This window comes from Diadema antillarum, unplaced genomic scaffold, assembly GCF_040938485.1.
Source record: "Diadema antillarum isolate AM-2024a unplaced genomic scaffold, OU_Dant_1.0 seq00000127_RagTag, whole genome shotgun sequence".
NCBI classification, from domain to species: Eukaryota; Metazoa; Echinodermata; class Echinoidea; order Diadematoida; family Diadematidae; genus Diadema; species Diadema antillarum.
In genome coordinates, this window is record NW_027271206.1 from 380,529 (window position 1) to 405,749 (window position 25,221).

General features: G+C 38.6%; 1 protein-coding gene across 1 annotated transcript; it reads left to right on the forward strand.

The window, feature by feature from the left end:
- The first annotated feature begins 1,945 nt into the window (after positions 1–1,945).
- Positions 1,946–25,098, forward strand: LOC139727346 (allene oxide synthase-lipoxygenase protein-like). The gene is made up of 12 exons (XM_071638307.1): positions 1,946–2,428; positions 13,290–13,334; positions 15,954–16,079; positions 16,826–16,923; positions 17,478–17,610; positions 18,098–18,193; positions 19,343–19,557; positions 20,016–20,275; positions 20,910–21,007; positions 21,592–21,765; positions 22,649–22,812; positions 24,984–25,098. Exons 1-12 carry the CDS (start codon positions 1,946–1,948, stop codon positions 25,096–25,098), a joined length of 2,007 nt encoding a protein of 668 aa, XP_071494408.1.
- Positions 25,099–25,221: the final 123 nt, after the last annotated feature.

The window sequence follows — 25,221 nt, forward strand, 5'->3', positions numbered from 1 at the left end:
TTAATCTACTCTACATTAAAATTGACAATAATTCAAACGAAATGCACATTTTCATGACAAGGAAAGTCCAAAAAAAGCAAGAAAATTTGTTTTTGTAATGCAAACGTACTTGAGTAGATACCTCAGAAAGAAATGTCTGTACACATGTATGTATTTATGTATGAAATATATATACATATATATATATATATATATATATATATATATGTATATGTATACACATACATACATACATACATACATACATGATCATAATAGTACACTGCGAGTATATATTTTTTTCTCGCTCTCTACATAACATGTATTCATATGGTCAAAGTGCATTTTGTATGCGTGTTTGAATGTATTTGTGTTTGTTGATTACGACATGAATTGAGTTTACCATAACCCACTGATTTTGCTACAACACGCATTTCCCATAGACACTTGCCCGAGTATACTCGGGACTCGTCCTCAACGGGTTGATATTATTTTCAACTTACCTGTTAAGCAAGAGAGTATTTAGCAAAAACTACAAAAGTGCTATCCTCCCCTTCATCGCCTATCTGTTTATTTCCAGAAGTCTGTTTCCATCTACCTTAATATCTATTGAATTGGAAAGTACGGACGTACAAACTCATTTGAGGGACCATTATCACTTGTTTACCATTGATGTAAAACACTTTCTGACTGTTCAGAGTAAATGTGTAAAACAGAATACCACAAGAAATCCCAGTACAATGTGACCATTATGATAGTCTTCTGCCAGATTTCTCCCTTGGAAACCACGATTGTTATCAAAGAAAATATAGATATGACAGCCGTACATATGCTTGTAACAGATTACTCTCCAATCTTTCGATTGTCTCATGCCAGACTATAATTACTAATCTCACTTCTTTCATAAGGCGAAATCCTACGTCTTTCAATATCTCTGGCCCCTTATCAGACAAAGAGAGAGAGAGAGAGAGAGAGAGAGAGAGAGAATACAGCTCAGCAATGAGTTCCGAAATCATACAAGCCGGATAATTCGCATATCAACATTGGCCATCAGAGCTAGCACTCGACAAAGAAAAGCATTATTTTCAGAAGCGTTACTTCTATTTCCCTCTGCTTTAGTGAAGTACTCGCTGTGTCAAGTTCTAATTAGTTCCTTCTAACTAGCCAAGAGTGACACACAAAAATGAATGATTATTGTTGTGAACAGGGTCCAATGAAAGACTGCCTTTCAGGAACAGAGAAATAATGAATATAAATATTATAAATGATTAAATGATATCTCTTCCAACAATATCAATACAAGAATTATCTGTGATAAACATGTGTAGATATATATGTAATCATAGAATAAGTGTGCATTTTTACACACGATAACATATCGACATTTTCTTCCCCAGTACTTCTGAAACATGTTTTCTCCTTGCTGTGTGACAGTGTGCATTCTATGGTTTGTGATAAGTAGTTGTGGGCGTCTGTGTGTCTTTCTCACGCGTATTCTTACGAAAAAGATTTAGACAGCTTAGAAGGTCATTGTCAAACTGTTTTGAAGAGTAGGTTTTAGCGTTTCAAATTCACCCATAGTAAATAATGTAACCGGTCCATTTGACGTCAAGAACGTGTTGTTATGTAATGCCCCCTTGCCTTACATCTATCAAGCACAATGGAACCCTCCGCACAATGCCTTCAAACCCATGGATACGCAGGTAAACAATCGATTGCCTTCATGGCCACTTCTCGTCAGTGAGAAGCAGGATATTTTGACTGGAGCATCACCACAAATGGTCCATGAGAAAATTTAACCATCGTTTTTCAAATTATTTCACCCCTCGCTTTATTTCTTAACAACACTGCTTCTTTTAGAAAACGCTGCTTTCTGTTGGAGATCATCTCAAGTGAAATAGGGAGCCTTATAACACGAAAGGAGCGAAGAAGGTCGACTCCAAGCCTAGCTGCACCGAAGAGAGACATGGGTAGCGGGGTTTCGCGCAAGTTGAAGCCGGACTACACGGTGCATGTGCGGACAGGTGACCGTAAGGGAGCTGGCACCGACGCCGACGTCTTCATAGCGTTCTACAACGAGCGCGGAGAGCGTTCCCGAGACATATCATTGAACTGCCTATGGAAAGACGACTTCGAGCGAGGCGACGTCGACTGCTATCCCGTGTCGCGCCTGGCCAGCTTCGGGCCCGTGGAGCGCATCGAATTATGGAGAGGCGAGTCGGACGACGACTGGTTCGTGGACATGGTCGAGGTCGAGCACGAGGTGACGAGGAAGCGGTTCGTCTTCCCCGTCCATCGCTGGGTGAGGGCTGACTCGCGCCTCAATCTCAAGAAGTACGACACCAGTTTGCCCCAAGACGATGACCAACAAGAGCAGAGAAAGAGGGAATTGGAGAGAAAGAGGGAGCTTTATCAACTTGAGAGCAAACAGGAGGGACTGATACCTCAGGTAATGACCCATGACTCGTGGGTCTTTCTGTTTTCTTTCGTGTATCTACGTGTGCGTGTGTGTTTCTTGTTGTTGTTGTTGATGGTATTTTTAATACATTTTAGATTATAATGGTAGCCCCCTATTTGTAAATTGAAACACTAAGTGATATTCTGTTTGATCATGCTGGTTCAGCATTCATATACCGTGCAACGTATCACGTGTGTAAATAATTTTTAATTCAGGTATATACACACAAGTACATTAACATCAACGGCAAATCTCAAACACAACACAAGTCTGCACAACTCGTACTTTTATCCTGCGCGATTAAAATAATTAGTGATAATTCTTTCAGAATGCGAACAAAATATAAATGAAGAGCATTACAGGACTAGTAACTCTCTTTTACATGTGTAGAAAAGAGCAACTCTCTTGCAGACGACACGAGGAAGATGTCTACAAAAAGCTTGTAAGTTATTGTTTGTCCCCAATTATCCGCTGATAGTCTTGACTCTGCGTGGATGAAAAAAAGAAGAAGAAATCATTAACCTACATCCGAGAACGTATAGGATCGGTTCGACTTCACACTTTTTGTGATGCGTATGTGTGTCTGCCTAATTACATCCACTGCAAAATATGCAATATATGCAAATGGATGATCATAATGGGGTACCCGTTTGATCGTTATAAAGCTTCATCATCACACACTTTACGCCACTGGTGGAGCACCTTACTAATGGGCGTGTAAAGTGAGTAAAGGCAGTGGCGGATCTCTTCCATGGATTCCTCTTGTATGCCTGACTTTCACGAGAGCCACACTTTCATAGCTAGTTGTAGTTCATTTCGTTCCCATACTGATTATGCGTTATGCATGTATGCCATGAAACGTAATCTGGAGAAACATTACTCTCTAAAAAAGAAAGAGTGAATTTTCACTCGATTTTCACTCCCCTTGGTAGTGACGTCAAGGATCACTAGAAGTGGAGTGAATTTCGAGTGAACAGAAATTTCACTCCAAAAGAGAGTGAAAAAAGACGGAAATGTTTTTGGTGGGATGTTCACTCCTTTCTCACTCTAAATTCACTCCCGACGTATTTCACTCTTTTGTCAGTCGTTTTTCACTCCTTTCTCACTCTCAATTCACTCCTATTTATTTCACTCTTCTTTAACTCTGGAGGTTTTTCACTCCTTTTTCAATCTTTTTTCAATCCTTTTTCAATCTTTTTTCAATCCCAAACGGAATTACACTCTACATGAGCACACATCTCTATCACAGCACTCAGTGCACTAGTTATTCAACCCTGGAAGAAAAAGTGACAATGGTGATGAATTTGGGAATAATCTAGGTGGTCTGGAGCCATTTCTGGAATAATGAATACCAATCAAACTAATACAAACAAAAACAGCAAGCAACGTTCATAATATAGATATTTGTTAATATTAGTGCATGTATTTTGAAGCCAACGATCCATCACTGGTAGCCCAGTGCATTGCCAACTTTGTGTTCCAGTTTTGAAAGTCATTCCTACCCGGCCGACCTGGATCAATACATGAAACTGAATAAATATAAGCTAGTAATCCAATTGGCTGTTGTTTCATTCTTTCTTATTAATTTATTCTTTCTTTAAGTAGCATTGAGGGGGATATAAGAAGATAATGTACTAAATGCTATGCATGATATGTTTTTTTTTAATGAGCTGATTCTCTATATTAAATAAATGTGTGATGTCCACTGGATCACCTGAAATAAAAAAAAAGGAATATACCTCTTTTAATATCTAAACTTCAACTATATACAGAGCAGTACACCATTACAAACAGTCTTCATGTGCTGAGTATCTGGTTTTCCATGAATTATGTGGCCAATAATAATTGTGACGGTGCACCTCAAAACGAACATAAAGTCGCACACACTGATTTTGCATGAGGACTGAAAATAAGTGAAATGGGTCAATCTAGCCGAACTTGACTTTTTCATATTTTTTGAAAGAGCGGGTTTTCTTTTACGTTATGCTAAAATTTGGTATCATAAAACGGGCAGGAAAGTGTGTTTTTTTAGCAGTTTATCTCGAACATTTTTGGTAGAATAGAGTGATTAAGTGTGCTTTTAGAATCCCTTTTTCATTTCTGAAAAACCTTGTCCACATTCTTCTCTTTCAACTCTAATAACTTTTGAAATGATAGTGCTACTGCTTTGAAAGTTGGCATTTATTATGGACAGAATGTGTTAATGAGGCATATTAAATTTCAGTTTAAGCTGATAATCCCTTCATTGTTGTTACTCTGGTGGTTTACTTCCTGTTTTTTTCCCATTCATCGCACAGCCAGCACGGTTTGGTAACGATTAAGCACTTGAATAGACACTGTACTTCAGAGCCTCTTTTCTCAGTTCACACTTTTCCCGAGTTTGTGCTTTCTTTCCAATATGTATATAGGTTAGGAGAGTCCATTTGATTTGAGTTAAACATCATTTTAAAGCTTAAAGTCTGCTCTTTCAGCATATGGTCTTAACTAAAAATTCATTTCTGGCGACTTTTTGTTTGTTTTGAGGTGCAGGGTCACAATTATACATATTTTCATCATTTAAGAACAACTGTCACCATAATCATCACAAGGTCCTTGTAAATATGCTATTCTAGCTGTCATTCCCAAAGCTCTACAAATGAAGAGTTTGTTTGCAAAAACTGATAAGTTCATATGTGCCAAATGGAGATATTTGCGATTAAAGGTCAAGAAAAATACAGAGAATGATAAGAAAATGTTTGCTTCTTTGATCATAACTTCAAAAATGTACCTTTATATGTAGTGACCAATATATACTGTAATTCAAAAGGTATTATTTTATACTTTATGACAGAGACCGTACTTCAAAATCTTCAAAAATGGACATATCGGTTTTTGCGAACAAACTCTTCAAATATTAGCATCACACATTTCCCCGAAAATATGCCAAATTCATAAAGTTTGTGCAAAAGTGAAAAATTTTACAAGTACCCTTCCTGAACATGTTTAATTTTCGACTACAAGCGAATATAATTATTGCATGTTCAATGATAAGCTACAAAAGACTTGCAATGTATAGTCACCATTATCTATATTATAATACAAAAACAATTACACATGTACCAGGAATTGTGATTGCTTTGAAAAATTGACAAAAATACAGACATTTTCAATACTGCATGGTTAATCAAGTTTGGATCCTCTGTCATGTAACACAGTGATGCTCTACAAGTACATTGCACAAATACCTAAACATACTCGATCAGAGAAGCATGGTCTTGACTTTAAGTAGGCTTTAGGTGGGGTATTTATGTAGATGATAGAGCCAGAGGGGGCCTCCCTGAAACCCCCCAGACCTCGGTCATCAACCGTGCGATCATTACAAAATCCACACACAAATTGCCTGTGACATAATCTATAAAACGGTAATGTTGATTTTCAACAACAAAAAAAGTCACTTGGCTAAATTATGCTAATTTGAGCATGAAATCAGACCATTTGCCATAACTAAAGTTCCAAAAAGGCACATTTGTTTTTTGTGTAAATATTCTTTCTAGCGTCCATAGCAAATGAAAGAGAAAAAAACTGTGCCATCAAAAAATTCTGAAGTATCTATTTTTTTCTATTTACTCATGTATTTCTTTGTTTCTTACTTTTTGTTTTTCATTGCCTTTTCAATGAAATTTGTCAGCGACACGTCCAGCATGAAAATATTTATGTTATTGATTACAATCAATAACCCCACAAAATAATCATGCCTTCATGAAATTCGGCATGGAATGTCAAAGGGGAGGAGGGCTCATAGCCCCCCCCCCCCCCCTCAACCGGGCCTACTATTTATGGGAAAAGAATTGCAATCAATACAGTTGACACAACATGTATCATATCATTGATCTTCTTCACCTAAATAAGGCATCATTGTACAATATTGAACACTTGTAATCCTTCCGAGTTTTGCCAGATGTAGCAACAACTAATGCTGCAAACTGAATTTCTTATAGAGTGATTTGACGTCATGTTGGCCACCATAATGGTGGCTTCCATAGCAAAGGCGATCAATATTCATTCATGCATGCCTCTCTAACAAAGGTGTTCTTTTGTCTTAGGTTTCCCTGAAGTAAACATTGCTGCAGCTTTTGTATGCAGTCTTGATTTCTAGTCAGTTTAGGCAATTGACTTCGTTAGGCTGCGTTCACATAGAAGTACATGTGTATACAGTATATGGTATTCGCTATTCGGGCACCCAGTACACCATCACCCTCACCGTCAACTTGCCATCCCATGCAGTGAGGATTTCTTCCTCCTTCATCCCAGCAAATCTTATTAACAATTTCTAAACTGCATCAGAATGTCAGTCTACATGCTTATTTTTGCTAAAGGGCAAATCCAGACCAAAATTGTCATTATTTCATAAACGTGAGACGGTATACGCTGCAGGAAAATCGAACAAGCTCGATTCCCACTTTGCTACACTATTCTATGCTATTCGGTACATTCAAATAGTGCCCTCTTATGTGAACCGGCGTTAGGAAATCCTATCGTTCGATTCAAGCTATTTGCGTGCCCTCGAAAACGAGCCCCGAATACCCAAATAGTATACTTCTATGTGAACGCAGCCTCATGGTGGGCAATTGTGACATCACTGCTAACACTCTATAACAAAATATGATTGTCAGTTGCAGGTTATCTTAATAATTTGTTATGAGGTCAAGGGAAGAATTATCCATAGGTTTGACTTGGCACATTAGTGAACTAATCTATTTGGCTCCATCTACTCTAATGCCATGGATTTATCAATGATGGGCTGCAGTTTCGTGGAAAAAGAAGTTGAACCAATTGAGCTTCTACCCACAAGTTTTTTCAAAGTACAGTACATCAATTACATGAAGGTGAAAATGTATAAAATAACTCTGGGTCCCGTAACCCTAGGGATCAATGATTCCCATCTATTTTGTTTTATTTTTTTTTAAAGATTTTTCCCTCTACTCCAAAGAAGATGGATGCAATGAATTTGAGCACATGCATATTGTACTGCATCACTGTTAATCAAAGGGGTGACAAATGTATGTGGTAACTTAATCACAACATGGAGACATAATCTTCATCCCAAGAGCATGGATGACCATTGGAAGATCCTACTATTTAGCTGCTATTTGTAGCATCCCCCCCCCCCCCTCAAAAAAAAAAATGACGGAAAGAAAAAAAATACATACGAGTGTCTGTCAACAGTTTTCTCTCTTGAATATTAGACCATAAAAAGGTTTTATTAAAGAATTGCCTGGAGAGAAGGGGGTGCTTAATCATGAGCACAGCCAGATTCGTATCATGCGGAATGCCAAGCTGTGTGTGGCCAAACATTCTTTCATATGCTTGGAACACCTTACAGATGAATGTATTGATTAACATGTGGCCATGAAGAGGAGATTTTTTCTTGACTATATAAGTCAAAACTATTTTCAGTTACTAGTATATATACAACAATCAACAATTTAAAGCATTAACAATCACACATTCTATGCAACAAACTCTTTTCATCGGCGAGCCCTGTTCTACTTTTAATGTTGAAGTGCTGCAGTACATCCTGGTAACAGCTTCATGCTAAACTACCGCTGAGCCTGATGAGGCTGACTCTTCAACAAGAATGTAAGTTCCAACGTCAGAGGAGCATATACTGTATCTCAAAAGAGGAAAAAGCTAGGGTATTTAGACCTATACACCGATGGTAGCTGTCTCTTCTCATTGGGCTTCTAATCTAACGATGGAATGGTGCTCGGTCAGGTGCTTGGTGGGAGCTGCAACTACTCTCTCTCTCTGCCTGAGGTGATGAGTGGTGTCATAGCTCCTCAGGGTCTTAAAACGATACTCAATGAATCCATGATCCTTGCCATACAGGTATACTCCTGAAATATAACAATGCATTGTAAGTCAAAGCTTTTTCTTGAGTCTCAACAAATTTAACTTTGGCACAGAGTTGACTATAACTGATGAAGATCTGATAGCAGTAGAAATACATGTAGTGGCATTCTTATGGAAGAAAACGAGAATAGGTTTATTATAAATGAATGGCGCAACTGGCATGTTGGAACTTAAGTTACATTATGTTACGTTGAAGTTAACGTTTAATATCGAACCTAAGTCATGGAATCAGGCCAATCTGCACACAACTCTATTAGACATCTATGAGAAGGTACATCAAAGATTATAAAAAGTCCCCACATTGCCTGTATATTTGCACAATAAGTTGATTAAGAAATAGATGCAATTTCCCTGTAAAGGCCATTTTTTTTTTTTTTTTTGGGGGGGGGGGGGGGGGGGGGTCATGCCCATAACCTGAAAAACTTTTGGGTCCTTGCCCCCTAACTAAACAAGGATGATCAACTCCTCGTTTGGTTGCTTAATTCTGTCCACTAGCTCTTGAGAAAAGTTGAAAATGTTGAAGTTTTTGCAAGCTAGATGAATAAGATACCATGTTACAAGGTATGTCACTTAAGCTTTCTGCTAAAGAGGGCTAAAAAAAGTTGTAGATCACATAAACTTACGAGTATAAACTTACATGTCCTTTTGCACCTTGTGTGGTGTCTCACAAAGTGGGGTACTGCATCGCAACAGCCTTGGCTACAACATCCTTAGCTCACTACTTGGTATCTGAATGTAAAAAGAAAGCAAGAAGAATGTTAATCATATTCTTGGACGCAAATATATAACATCAAAAATTTGGCCCTCATTTTAATCTTTTAAGGGGCTGAACTATTTTTATGTTTTTTTTTTTCTTGGCATTAATTTCTATTGCTATTCAATACCACTGTTTCAAGTACATTGTACATTTATTGCTACTTGAGCCAGATATCAGTTAATACATGTGAAAATTTCATGCAGATAGGTTAAGTGTGAATGTGCACAGTTAGTAGAAAAAAATTATACAAGATGTGATTATCCATTGAACTTCATGGCACATCAACTCCCACTTTTTTATTAATCATTGTGATGATTAAATCATAAGTATTAGGACTATTATCAAATCAATATACATGTGGCCCGATGGGGCTACCAAGAAAATAAGTCAGCGTGGAGTCTTGTACGTACACTGTGTTTACATGTCTCATACAAGTATACCAGTCTTTATTTTTAAATCTATAACCATCACTTCATTAACAATGTTATACTTACCGGTCCCTTCTACAGTTGTACTTTCTTTCTTCTTTTTTTTTTCGGGGGGGGGGGGCAAATTTTAGTCTGCTTTTCTCTATACTTGAGAAGACCCCCCCAAAAAAAAAAATGAACAGGCAAATTACATGCTTATATATTGGATGGAAATGTAGTACAAGACATGACAATGGGAAACTGGTATTCCAGACCAATAATATAATATATGAATAATAATAATATTTTAAATAATTGAACTTACGCTGTGCAGTTTTCTGCCTCCATTTGCAACAACAAATATGCTGCAATGATCTGGGTGTGCAGATGTCTCCTCGGAACAGTCAGAACTCCTTCCCTCAGCTTTTGAAGTATCTCTTCCCCCTTGAAGTGATGTGTGTGTTGAATTCCTGGGCAAATAGTAAAATCTAATGGCTTTATGAATAATACAAATGGCATGAGGATAGTAGGTTCCTCCAGTTTACATTATAAACTTGAAGAGCAAAATCATTTAACATACATATTTGACATAAGCAACAGCTCTACTTACACAACTCAAGACTGACCATAACATGGTTTTCACTTCTATCGATACGGCAAGTACACGGTACACATTTTTCTTAAATACAAGTACTAACCTGTCAAGACATTCATTTTCAGAGGGAAGGACAGCTCCAAAACTGCTCCATGAAGTATCTTGAAAATCATTTCAAACAAAATAAAACCAACCAAGCATTCAGTCTCTTAATGTAGCCTCTTATGTAATTACTAAGACTCTAGAATGTAAAATAAATATAAATCAATTTCAAACTAGTCTCCCTTCATTAATCATAGTGGAAAACAACAGAATAGCTTACAGCAGGGTTAATGCAATGGAAGTCCATATCTCAGAGGCTCCTTCGCTGATGTTGGCCCGGTGTTTCCAGCATTCGTCAACCCTGAATTCAATGGCTAGTCGTTGACCACATCTGGTACTTTGCAATCTGGTGATCTGCACCCTCTTCGTGTGACAGAGACTGTACAGCTATCAATATCTGTCTTTGTTCTCCAAATGATGACCCCTACACCGAGTTCCTTTAAATCACCATCACTCCCAAAGAGCTGTCATGTCTACGCCTTTATCTGGAGGAAAGTATGAAAACACAAGGTTCAGAAATGGATTTAGAACTCATTTCCACAAGACAATAATTATGCAGTTGTTTTGTCCACACAAATACTAAGTGAGCACCAATACAAAAGCTAGTACGGGGTAGGCCTAATTACTTTTTTAGCTACATCAGCATATTTAATGTTAGAATTAAAGACCCAAAGATGATCTCTGCCAAATTTCAATACCGGTACATAAGGTCACCTGTAACTTTCATAAAAACACAATGTTGAAAATAGTACCAGTCATCGTCTGCTCCAAGGGGGATCAATCTCCATGATGTGTGAGCACGCTGATCTTCAGCTAGAAGTGTGATGTCACAGTGGACCAACACTTAACACGAACAGAACACGCATCATACTTCTTACCTAGTGGTACAGTAACGCTAGTATGTAGGTGATTACGACACATGACGTGGGAGCTAGTGTACGTGTATTCTCCCAGCTGTTTGGATGCTCGAATGTAGCGGCAAATAAAAGTCCTTTTTACAACATACAGTGTATATAATGAACGATAATCATAAATCACAAAATTTCACCATTCTTTATTACCGTCCTGATCGAGATCACCATCTCATCTGGCAACACAGACCAGTGTCAGTGATTCGGCTGTCAACTCAACAATAGCAATGTAGAGTACGTGTCTGGCGCTAGGCGCTTCTTAAATCTATTGCTTTAATTAGCACAGCTTAGTAACAGTTAAAGTTCGATCTCTACACTCGACCACAGTAATCTCTGTGTGATGATTAACTATACACAGCCCAGTCGCTGTAAATTAAGACGTACCTACGTACACACAGCGACTGGGCTGTGTATAGTTATGTGATGATATTATGCTTACGAATGTCAATTCGGCATAATGGCTAACGACCAACGTTTCATTCATCACTCTTTTTTTTTTTTTTTTTGAATAGTTCAAGCCCTAGATCCCAACGTGTACAATTAAACTAAAGTCTAAAGACTCAACGTATTATTAGATCCCAACACCTAGTGTGTACCAGTTGAGTTTCGGCCTCTAGCTGTTCTTAAGGTGTTCTATGGTATGACCAGCCCCATATAGCTAACTGTGCCACGGGCGGCCCGGGGTTATTCGTATAGAACCCTAAAGGTAACTTACTTATGATGGTCGTTTACGGAGAGGTATAACGTTAGACTAGCCCGTAATGCTGAAAATAACTCAATAAGTTATAATTAGATCGATCTATGGTTTGCTTACCTTCAAAAATGTGAATAATATCTCCGCCCCACTCAATTTGAAGACAGACATTTTCTCACGTCCATCACGACATCCAGGCTCAGATTCTCACGATTGCACTTACACGCACGTAAATCTGTGATCCTATGCATAATACACGCACAGCTAGCACACAGCACGCAATTGCACACAGTCCACGCACAGCTAGGCGACGCGTCGCTGCGTCAGGTAAACCTGCCCGCGCCCAAGCCAGGGGAAATTGCGGCTGGTGATTGGCTTAGAGTAAACACATGACAGGGGAATTCTCAATTTCTATTGGCCTAGCCAAATGCGTTTAATTATGTATTCACTCGGAATTCACTCGGCTTAATTTTCACTCGGAATTCACTCGGCGAATGGGTTTCACACAAATTTCACTCGTTACAAGAGTGAAATTCACTCGCCAACGAGTGAAAGTCACTCTTAATTGAGTGAAATTTTATTCACTCCTTCCGAGGAGTGAATTATTCACTCGAAATTTTTTAGAGAGTACATTTTGTTGCTCTAATCAAAGGGGAGTCTCAATGATGTCTCAAAGTCTGTCCAGCGTGTGTGTGCGTGTGGCTTGTAACACGTATCAGCGATCGAGGAATATTCATCAACTTTATCTTGTATGTACTTTAAATTAAACTTTACATGAAGCATCTTCTCATTAGAAAATGCATCATATTGCTGATATATCTTCTTCCTCAGCCATGTCGGCCGAACAAGTCCGTCCACGCGCCGCGGGAAGATTATGTCATGTGGTTTACCATGCACCTATTTCATGTTTCTCTTGGTGTGGTTATCGACATTATTCTTTTGTCACGTCTTTCATTACGCCACAATACACCACTCCTACCAAAACCCTATATTTGGCGTCAATAATCAATACAGCGACCTTTGATCCCTTCATCGCGCTCTTCCACCCATGTACCATGTAAAGCGAGGTCAGATCAACTATAGAAATTACTATAGAAATTACTATAGTAACACACACACACACACACACACACACATATATATATATATATATATATATATATACACACAGACACACACGCACATGTCTATAGCAGGGATAACAGTCTGAATAACTTTCAATTTTTTCTATAGCAGCTTGAAAAATGTATGTGTGTGCTTGTAAACAATGTAAAATGACTGAATCTGTTTCACGGTACATAATAGCAAAAAGGTGTCATGTCCATTTGTATTCGTTATATCAGTTCACTAACTATTAACAGCTTCAGGTCTTTGTTTTTATTAATATTTTTCAGTGATCCTGTTCTATTTCCTACCTCCAGGGAACTTTCCATCGATTTACAGGCTATTTTCTATTCAGGTGATAACTTTCTGTCCTTTTTGTGTCTTCTGCAGGTTAAGGACTTTCCAGTCGACGAATCATTCTCCAACGATTATAAGGTAAGAGTGATGGCTTAAAGGGGCTGTACAGTACTGGTTGAGGTGGGATTTCATGTTTTTTACATTCCTAAGTGAGATAATGAGAAACCTCTTATGAAATATGAAAAGCATGTAATTTTAAGAAGGATTCAACGTTTATTTGATGAAAATTGGTTTTCAAATGGCTGAGATAGTCAAAAAAGTGATAATAATGAAATACTACAGGCCACAGCTTTATTAGGATCTCTTTGTTTCACCTTGTTTTTGGATATCTCGGCCACTTCAAAACCAATTTTCATCAAATTAATTAATGAACTTTTGATACCCCTTAGAATTGCATGTTTTTTGATATCTCATATGAAGAGTGGTTTCTGAATATCTCGCAAAATGTTAAAAGCTAAATCATCACCTCGACCAGAACTGTACACACCCTTTAATTAAAAGGATGCCGGGACACATGAAGAGTTTGTTCGCAAAAACCGATAAGTCCATTTTTAAAGATTTTGAAGTACGGTCTCTGTTATAAATTACAAAATAATACCTTTTAAATGATATACTGGTCACTACGTCAAAGGTACACTTTTGAAGTTATGGTCAAAAGAAGCAGAAATTTTCTTATTATTCTCTATATTTTTCTTGACCTTTAATCGCAAATATCTCCATTTGACAAATGTGGACTTATCGGTTTTTGCAAACAAACTCTTCATATATTATTATTACTCTTTCTTGGTCTTCCTCTCCCTATCTCTCTCTCTCTCTCTCTTCCTCTCTCTCTAAATATTAGCAACTGGTCTTACTGCTGGTATAACTGCATTCTAAAAAAACGAACTGGTTAATCGACATTTTAAATATTGTTATTCTTGAACCTTCTATCAAAAGTTAAATTTAACACTGTTGAACTGCCATTTAAAACATTGTAAACCTTTATGTTAAATCTAACCTTTTGTTAATTGTTAAATTTAAGAATTTGCTAAATGCTAAATCTAACTCTCAAGATTTCAAATTTAACACTTGAAATTATCAATATTGAACTACCATTTAAAGAATAGTAAACCTAACATTTTCGGTGTTAGATTTAACCTTTTGTCAAATGTTGAATGTAGCTCTCAAAATGTTCAATTTAACACTAAGATATTGAACCACCATTTAAAAGATGGTGAATCTAACAATATGAGTTCTAAATTTAACCGTTTGTATAAAATATTAAATTTGATAGTCGTTCAAAATGGTCAATCTAATATTTTGTATGTTAAATTCAGTATTTATTCAAAGGTTGGAGGAGTGACAACCTTTAAATTGTTGATTTACCATTTCATTTTTAGAGTGTGTTAAGTCAGAAATATTTGAAGAGTTTGTTCGCAAAAACCGATAAGTCCATTTTTGAAGATTTTGAAGTACGGTCTCTGTTATAAAGTACAAAATAATACCTTTTAAATGATATACTGGTCACTACATCAAAAGTACATTTTTGAAGTTATGTTCAAAAGAAGCAAAAATTTTCAAATTATTCTCTCTATTTTTCTTGACCTTTAATCGCAAACATCTCCATTTGGCAAATATGGACTCATCGGTTTTTGCGAACAAACTCTTCATTTACAATCAATGAGAGACATTATATTTCTGCTCGTTTAACGTACACGGTGGCTCACATAAATAACTGCACCTCTTCCCAGCAAGAAGATGGTAATGTTTTCGATTCTCTTGAGATCTAAATTCTCTTCCAATTTGGTCACTTCAAGAAAATGAAAAAACAAACAAACACAAAAACAAACAAAAAGAGGAATTTTCCCCTAGGTGATATTACTCTTTCTAACTCTTTCAAACATTTTCAAAACACCATCACCACTACCACAAAATATCAAAATGCTTTTAAAAAGTCAAATTGTCAACTGCAAATGCTACATGAAGTGACAATTGAAAGAAAAGACGGTGTAAGCTATTATTTCAGTGTTATTCATATAAAGATTTGTGTAACATTCTTTTCTTTACAGCTGATTTTGATACGTATGTACCCGAGGCTGAGGTTCTTGATATAGTAATTTTTCGAACAATGTGGGAGAAATAATCTTTATTTAGCGGTAATTGTTTTGTATTCAGACGAAGTTGTTAGGATTTACATTTTTTAATACTTCATTCAAAGTATAAATTGCAATTCATGTATTTAACTCGATGATTTAATGATACAGCTCTCTTATATCTCTCCCCATTTCTTCTTACTTCTGTTCATTTTCTAAAACCTTATTGGCCTTCATTTCTTACTTACCTCCATTCTCTTTGCTTTAATGGTTTTGCCCCATTTACGTGTACTTACTCAGTCTCGTCTTCGCTCTTTAAATATCGTGAGATCTACCTGCCTAACCTCATTCTCTTTCTTTTCATTTATATGGTTTCTATTCTTTTCATGGTTTTCTTCACTGCGGAGCTTCCAATCTCCGTCTCCTTTTATTATCTTCCTTCTATCTTTCTCCCTCTGTTTTCCTCTCTTATATATAACTCTTATCTCTCTCCCTCGTTACCTAATGCTCATTATGACGTCATGGGTATAGTCTTGGGGGATGCTGTAAAATGACACGGAAGAGCGGCTAATGATAAATGACGCTTGTACCTCTTTCTTTTCCCGCCTTTATGATGATCTTGCAGTGGGATATTGTGAAGAACAAGGCTTCCCTCATGCTTCAGGCAAAGATCATCACCCTTACCACGGATGCTTGGCAGACGCTGGATGACATATCAGAGCTCTATCGTGGAAAACTTCCCAAACCCTATGTAAGTCCAGCTCATTACAGTAGATGACAAAATACACGACACAGCAATACAGGGTCTGATGACTTAAAAGTACAATTTCTATTTCGTCCTTGCATATACCCAGAAACTCGTGTTTTCTCACGGCGTATTACATTACATGATAAACTAATACATAAAAGATCATTGATCTGTAAAGTCTCACTTAAAAGTACAATTTGTATTTCGTCTAAACAGATAGTCAGAAACCCGTGTATTCTCTACAATTTCTTCTCATGTTGCTTATATATTTTTAATCTGATAATCTCATTAAAGTGGGCATTCATATTTACTGTCAATTACAGTATATTCATTTGAAATTTTGCTATCAATTGACTAGTTGACACTATTATTTAACCAGTTTCTCAGACACAGTCATATCAATATCATTTCATTCAAATGAAATATTCCACTGTAACCTGAGAGTCATTTAGCAGAATTTACATAAGGCTATTACAGACTTACCATAATGAGTAAACTGAACGCGAAAAAAAAGAGAAGAAGATAATTTAAGTCAAACAACAGATACATGATTATGCGTCGGCCTGTATCATCTTCATAATGATCACTGTATATAACATGATATCATTTTCCACAGAACTGGACCCTGCATATACACAAGACACGATAATTATATGCCTTCCTTTCAAACGTGGTGAAAGCATGCTAAAAATGAGTGATCAATGAAATCGATGCTCGAACCTTTCTTCTTTTTTTATGTGATGTTAAAGGGTTTAGAGAACTGGAGATCCGACAAAGAATTTGGCTACCAGAGACTCACAGGCTGTAACCCAACTCAAATCCGACTGTGTACAGAAATACCCGAGAAGTGAGTACGGCGTGTGTGTTTGATGTACTTATTACTGGATTTTGATACATACCTTTTGAAAAGGATACTCGGTCCGTCATGCCTTGATATACTGGTGATATATAAGATGATGGTATCTGACAATTTTTAACAATACAATATACGAAATGATATAAGAATCATGAAAAGTCACCAAGTCGTGATATTTCAAAGTAGTTGCTTCTACTAACGTGGAAAACATTCGTGTCCTAAATCGCTGGGACGACGAAGGAAAATATGGGATGAGTCATTCCTATCTTAATAATAATATCACAGTTGTTCTGTGTTCTCGTCCGGGAACGAATATAGGAACAAATAAACTTTGTAAACATAAAATTTAATCATTACAGACGAATTTCCTGTGCAATTGCGCTCCTAGATATTAGCTACTTATTTCTCTCATTGATTGATTTATTAATTTAATATCTATTCTATTCGTTCATTTGTTCATTCTTTTATATGCGCACTCCCCCCCCCCCCCACCTCACCTCACTTATTCACCTCATAACCAGATATTCTTGGTTTCCTCTTCTCAGATTCCCCGTGACAGATGACATGCTCGCGCCGCTATTGGAAGGCATGACGATTGCCGAGGCACTGGAAAAGAAACGTCTCTTCATCCTAGACTACGAGATCCTTAAGGATCTGCCATGCACAGATGGAAGATCGGTAAGAATCCTAACAGACTATTATTTTGAGTAGGTCGCGAAATTGGTTTGACAGCATCGTAGGCTCAATGTCGCAGCGTTTGAAGCATTTTTATCATATGCACACGCTAACATTTTTCTATGTTTAATGTCATTCTAAAAAGCACATCGCACGGCGAGTAGAAAAGAGATAAACAAGATGGCATATGATTCAATCGATTTTTAGCAAAATGATAGTGAACATATTAAAAGCAAGATGAACAGGACGGAATTATCCAGTGTGCAACCTGCAACACAAAGAGTGTCACTTGATCATTGACCCCAACCATCACCGCTAAAAGAAAGAAAGAAATGATCGTTATAGTTTCGGCAAACACTAACGTACACACCAAGATGAGAAACATCTTATTTTTTTTTTTTTTTGACATTGCGTAAAATGTTGTTTTTACTGAGAAGTTTGTAATAACACCAAATAAAGAGAAATAAATGGACGTCTTTTTCCCACGCAGATCTGTGCGCCGATGTGCCTCTTCTTTGTCAACAAAGACCGGAACCTGATGCCAGTGGCGATACAGCTATCCCAGGAGCCCGGGGAAGACAGTCCGGTAAGACCCGGCGCCATTAGATGGAAACTCGAAAGAGACCCAGTGGTATATGATACGTGGTTGAGGGACCGGCCTGACTACGGCTCTGACCCGGGTCCGGTAGAATAATGAATGCGATTGATTTTGTACTGAGATACACTGCGCGTATCCACCTGTTCAATTTCTAAAGCTCTAAAACTTGAGTCAATCCCAAGTCGAGCCTTTAACCCATTCATTTTGCTGCAATGAATTAAAAAAATATAAGGAAGCAAAAAGCATAGGCCAAAAGCAAGTTTCGTTATGAAGTCTTCGAAGTTAGATTTGAAAAAGAGGAGAAAATAAGTACCGATGCTTAAGTCCCCCCCCCCCCCCAAAAAAAAAGGTTGGTGAAGAGTGTGTTCCAAAGCTTTAAACTGGAGTGAATACCGCACTAGTGTCTTTTCTAGTTATCATTACGCTTCCAGGTAAATTCCAATTGGTGGTACTGGCGCAGCAGTAAAGGTGATACATTCCAATCCGTTGCCTTGTGACTGTTATTTCATGTCACGAATCTTCTAATCATAGCAAGATTACAGAAGTCAGTCTGTATGATTCCCATGAATGGTATATTTCACTCGCTTCCTTCATCTCTGTTGCTACGGCTGGATCATGTTTTTTTTTTTTTTGTTCTAGTGTCAGTTTTCAGATTTGAGCTCAATCAGAGCACTTAATCAGATATGTCTTTCGAGTAAAATCTGAAATGTCAATGAATGAAAAAAAATATTGGGTTTATGCATGCATAAATACAAGCAGCAAATCTTGCTGTTGATCAGTATTGCTGTCAAGGTAATGTGTCTATTTCACCATTAAAAGTGAAATCTAAGATTCAGCTATAGTTACTGACTTTTCGTTCTTGGCGGGAAAAGAAAATCATAGCTAGGCCAAATTACGCCAGCACAGCAATGCATAATCAAAATGATATATCGGACGTTGCTGAAAAGAGTATTATTTTTGGCTTGGTAGCTCTGTACTTATATCTAGGAGACGGCATGTGAGATGGAGTAAAGGCGTAAAGCTTGTATCAGCTCTCTGCATGCCAGTTTGTGCGGAGATATGTATGTAATATTGGTGCACATTTGACTCCCTGGCACAGAGAGGGTTAACGAACTTCACTTTAATCATTTTGGACAGGTGTTTCTCCCGACCGACCAAGAGTACTTGTGGCTAATGGCTAAGATGTGGTTTAACAACGCCGACGCCTCTTTCCACCAGTCAGCCACACACCTCGGCTATACCCATCTTGTCATCGAGTCGGTTGCCGTGGCAACCCATCGTTGTCTGTCAGCCTCTCATCCCATCTTCCGCCTCCTCGCACCGCACTTTCTGTATCTCATCGCCATAAACACGTGAGTCTGCCATGTTTGTCCGAACCCTCCTCCCTCCTATTTTTTTTCTCATTTCTCCTTCTCAGTCTCTGTCACTTGATTCTCGGCTCTGCTGAGCAATCCAACCTCTCGGTGCGTTATCCAAACTAATCTTGATACGTTGGGGTTCCGTGTAACGCAATGATGTTCGTTAATAATCATTGTTAACCAATGCGATTTACCCATGCAATAATGTGCCGGTATTGATTTCTACCATCTATTATGCTCGTTATTCTTCCTTATGCACAGAGAATCAAGAAAGTGTATAAATCTGTCGTTGTTTTGGTCAAGCTGGTACCCTCGACATGTCTCATGCTAATAGTCCCACCTTGTCCATCTTTGGCTATTTGCCGGTGCTTTATGATCAGTCAACTATTGTACATCATATCTATAGTATTTTTTTGAGCCCTTTATCTTATTTTTCATTTTCTTTTATGCAGACGTGCCCTGGCTAAGCTGGTCAGCGAAGGGGGTTGGGTTGATCGATGTATGGGGATCGGTCGGATCGGCATGTTTGAGATCATCAAGCGGACGTGGGCCCGATGGTCGCTCGACAGAGAAGGCTCACTTCTCGCTGACCTGGAACATAGGGGCGTGGCCGACCCGGAAGTGCTACCGAATTATCACTACAGGGACGACGCGCTCCTGGTGCGAAAAGCGTTACACGATTATGTGTCATCAATAGTTAAACACTACTACAGTAAGTCGTGATGAGCAACATCTTTCTCTTTCAATAATTCCTCCCTTTTCTCGACACTCCAGACTGAATTGCAAAAAAGAATAAATAAATAAATAAAATGTTCAAAGAAAATAACAAGACAGAGTTTTGGGAATTGAACTGATAACGAGGAAGATGAAATAACCTTATTTCAACATGATCAATGAATGCCTATAAATGTGGACAGAAATAGTGTACTATGGCTAGATAAAACCTAGAATAGAAAATGTATCTTTAATGCGTCGACTTCTTCAATACAAAGATTTAAGTAGTATCACTAAGGTTATGTCGGCACATGGTCCTCAAGAATGATAGCAAAATATTCAAATTAAGTATGCATGATATCTAGCAATTCACTCATGTCATCAATAATTTTTTTTTTTGTCAAAAAATGTCATCAATAATGGATCGATGCAAATTTTTATTCCCTTCCTCCCCTGCTCCTTCTTTCCCACCATCGCGATCGTTCCCTCCGGCAACTACTCCTTATCTTCCTTTTCCTGCTCCTTCTTCCACTCTTTATCCTTCTACCCACGCCTTTCCGTCGTCCTCCTCGTCGTCCTTCTCGTCCTCCTCCTCCTCGTCCTCCTCGTCCTCCTCTGCCGCCACAATGCAGCTTCAGACGAGAAGGTGAAGTCAGATTATGAGATACAGGAGTGGGGAAGGATCATGGCCCCATGTAGCGAGGGTTCCCCTGGTCACTGCGGTGTGAAGGTAAGTTCAGGATGTAATACATGTTAATGAAGTCGAAAACTTACCGCCAGTCCTCCTATTGACAACTTGTACAGTCTTATCAATACCTAGCCTACTTGTCGATTTGAAAACCCTGGAGAATTTTGGTGGCACGCGCTCTTACAATAATAATGACACTCGCCATAAAGTGCCGATAAAACACAGAAATTGCAAGGCTGTAACAGCAATATATTGCATATAATTCAAGTAAACTTATATATCATTTTCTCTTTTAACGATTGTAATTGTTATTGATATTGGTATGATAATCACAATAATAACAATAAAAACAACAATAATAATAATAATAATAATAATAATAATAATAATAATAATAATAACATTAATGATGATAATTATGATAAGACATGTAAGAAGAAGATAAATAATACTGATGATGATGATGAAATAATGTAACAAAAATTACAATAACAATAGAGATAATAATGACATCAATCACGATTATTATGATTATAGTTGCTATTATCATCGTCACCATTTGTTACCGTCATCATAATATTAGCATTACTTTTACCAGTGTCATCATCGTCGTTATTATCATTCAGGGTCTTCCAAACGATGGAAAATTCGAGACCGTAACAGATCTGATCGAGGTCGTCACAAACTTCATCTTCATCAGCAGCGTCGGGCACGCGGCGGCAAACTTCTCACAGTACGACGAGTACGGCTTCCCCCCAAATTACCCGTCGTTTCTCTTTGGCCGGCCGCCGTCGGATAAGGTAGGCCTGCAGTTCCGTGCATGGCTCTCTAAATTCTTTGGATTGAGATGAGGGACCAATCCAAACTGAGATTTGAATATTGCAGTCTTAATAGATTCAGAAGTCTTTCTCTTTTCTCATTCTAGTTTGGGATTGACCCCTCACGAAAATTTTATAGATTGATTTCTTATCTAGGGAATTTCTTTAGAGAAACACCGTTGTCTTTGAAGTGAAGCAACGCTTCTATTTCGAGTCAACTTCGATAGGTACAGTGAAAATCAAACAGAATGGTACTGGGGAGATTATTGTATACGCTTAACTGCAATCAGCCATGACACCTAGATCGATTACAGTCATTTCTTTTTAAAGATTAATCGTATGTATGTATCGCATTTTATGATTTCAGAGTTGTAACAATTCTGTAATGATGTTCAGAGGTTTGGAGTTGCTAGATTTTGCAATACAATATACAACCAAAATATTGGTTATCTGTCAACTTAAAGGTATATCAACACGCCTTTGATGGAGGTTGAGTCCGCGTTGTGAATTGAATAAAAAGACAGGAGGACGAAAAGATGAAGAAGATGATGATGATGAAGAAGAAGAAAATGAAGAAGAGAAATAAAAAGCAGAAAAAGAAGGAGAAGAAAACGAAGAAGAAGAAGAAGACAAAAGAAGAGGTGGTGATGGCAGTTAGAACTATTTGTAGAGAGAAAAGAATGAGGGAGGAGGAAGAGAAGAAAAACAGCCAGTTGACAAGATTTCTGGCTTTGACATTGTGAAGAGTAATACTTCCACCCATCATTCCCGTTATTTTCACTCACATAATAATATTGATATATCATAATTCCAGTAAGATTCAACCCTTGACTCAATCCTTTCTCCCATCTCTTGGCCTCTGTAGATGGATCGAGACGAGAAGGACATCCTCTCTCAGCTGCCGAGTAAGGACATGACGGTGAGCGTGATGCTGGTCACCCAGCTGCTCAGCGACCGCGGGACCAACGGCCTCGGCGACTTCGAAGTCCAGTACATCTACGACCCATTTGGCAAGAAGGTAGTGAAAAAGTAAGTAACCCTTTCTGTGCCAGGGACTTTGGACAGTGTGTGCAATGCTATGGGGTTTTCTGTGCCAATCTGCACTCAGAGCACAGAAGGATTCTCCTGAAGCGCGGTCTCCTGCTTTTATGTACTTTCTTCTCGTGCGCTTTACACCTTTTGCCACAAGTAGAAAATATGTTTAAGATCTATCTGGACTTACTACCAGTATCAATTATGCTTTAGCACTGAATGTGACTTGCGTTACATTAATTGTACTTCTTCACACAAAGCTCGGCCGTAGCTGTTATTTAGCCAGTAAAATTGCGACAATTTGCTGCAATTACCATGAGTGATTGATAAAGCGGGTCTTTTTTCATTTGCATTTTGTTTTTAGCTCACCTGAGCCAAAGGCTCAAGTGAGCTATTGCGATCGCCCTTCGTCCGGCGTCCGTCGTGCGTCGTCCGTCGTCCGTCGTCCGTCGTCCGTCGTCCGTCGTCCGTCGTCCGTCGTGCGTCGTGCGTAAACTTTTTACATTTTCATCTTCTTCTTGAAAACCCCATGACCGATTTTCATCAAACTTGGCAGGTAGCATCCCTAGGGGGTTAGGAACTCAATTTGTTAAAATGGGCACCATGCCCCACCCAGGGGGCCCCCAGGGGGGCCCAAACCCCCCAAAATTAAGGAATCTGTAAAAAGCTTCTTCTCTAGAACCAGAAGTGATAGAGCTAAGTTAATACTATGAGTTAGTACATTGATGACTGTAGTTTCAAGTTTGTTCATGGCAGAATCAGGGGTGCCCCCCTTGGGACCCAGGGGAGGGGGGTGGGGAAGGGTTCTAATGGGGCCTAAATTGTACATTTTCATCTTCTTCTTGAGAACTCCATGACCCATTTTCACCAAACTTGGCAGGTAGCATCCCTAGGGGGTTAGGAACTCCATTTGTTAAAATGGGCACCATGACCCACCCAGGGGGCCCCCAGGGGGCCCAAACCCCCCAAAATTAAGGAATCCGCAAAAATCTTCTTCTCTAGAACCAGAAGTGATAGAGCTAGGTTAATACTATCAGTTAGCACATTGATGACTGTAGTTTCAAGTTTGTTCATGGCAGAATCAGGGGTGCCCCCCTTGGGACCCAGGGGGGGGGGGGGGGGTGAGGAGGGGTCCTAATGGGGCCTAAATTGTACATTTTTATCTTCTTCTTGAGAACCCCATGACCCATTTTCACCAAACTTGGCAGGTAGCATCCCTAGGGGGTTAGGATCTCAATTTGTTAAAATGGGCACCATGCCCCGCCCAGGGGGCCCCCAGGGGGCCCAAACCCCCAAATGAAGGAATCTTTAAAAATCTTCTCTAGAATCAGAAGTTATAGAGCTGAGATAATACTATGAGTGAGTACATTAATGACTGTAGTTTCAAGTTTGTTCATAGGAGATCCAGGGGTGCCCCTCTTGGGGGTGGGGGGGGGGGGGTGTTGGAAGGGTCCAAATGGGGGCCTGAATTGTACATTTTCATCTTCTTCCTGAAAACCTCATGATGGATTTTTGTCAAACTTGGCAGGTAGCATCCCTAGGTGGTCAGGATCTCAATTTATCAAACTGGGCACCATGCCCCACCCAGAGGGCCCCAGGGGGCCCCAATTCTCCCAAATTAAGGAATCTTGAAAAAATTGGGCCCTTATTGTACATTTTCATCTTCCACTTGAGAATGCCTCGTCAAATTTTGGTAGAGCTGTGAATAATTTAGATTAGTGACTGCGTGAAAGGTGAACTTGCGATACTCAGGTGAGCGCTAGACCCGTTGTTTTTGATTTTGTGTTTTTTTTTGTGTACTTCTTGTTTGTTTGTTTGTTTGTTTGTGCTCTTAAAAGTTAGTTCTTACTCTTGTAATAACCCGAAATGGTCTCCTTATTGGTCGCGGTCTGTACGACAAGCAAATTACATTACTATTAAAACCGGGATCAAAAAAGATCTACAAAATTCGCCAAACCATAGATTGTTTTCAGTGAAAGTAATGTCTTATATTCATGTGGTATTCCCTAGCTTCTCTACGTACGGAGGTATGATCATTTGTTTACACTTACTTTTTCTTCACTCTTTTTTTTTGTTTTTGCGATATGCATGTTGTCTTTTCCCTTTTTTAAAAAACATAATCAACACATTTTTTAACATCATCGGTACACCTTCACTCTGATTTTCAGATTCCGATCAGATCTGAAGAAAATTGGAGCCATTATCGACGAGAGGAACGCAACGCGGGAGGCAAAGTACCCTTACCTACATCCGAAGGAAGTTCCCAATGCTATCAGTATCTGAAGGGCTTTATAGCCCTCGTGAACAATCAATCGTAGCGACCCGCGGAAAAGGAAACACGTGACCAGGAAAGCAAAACGGGTGGTGGCGGAAGGAGTGACGGTTCTGACAGCACAAGAAAATAAA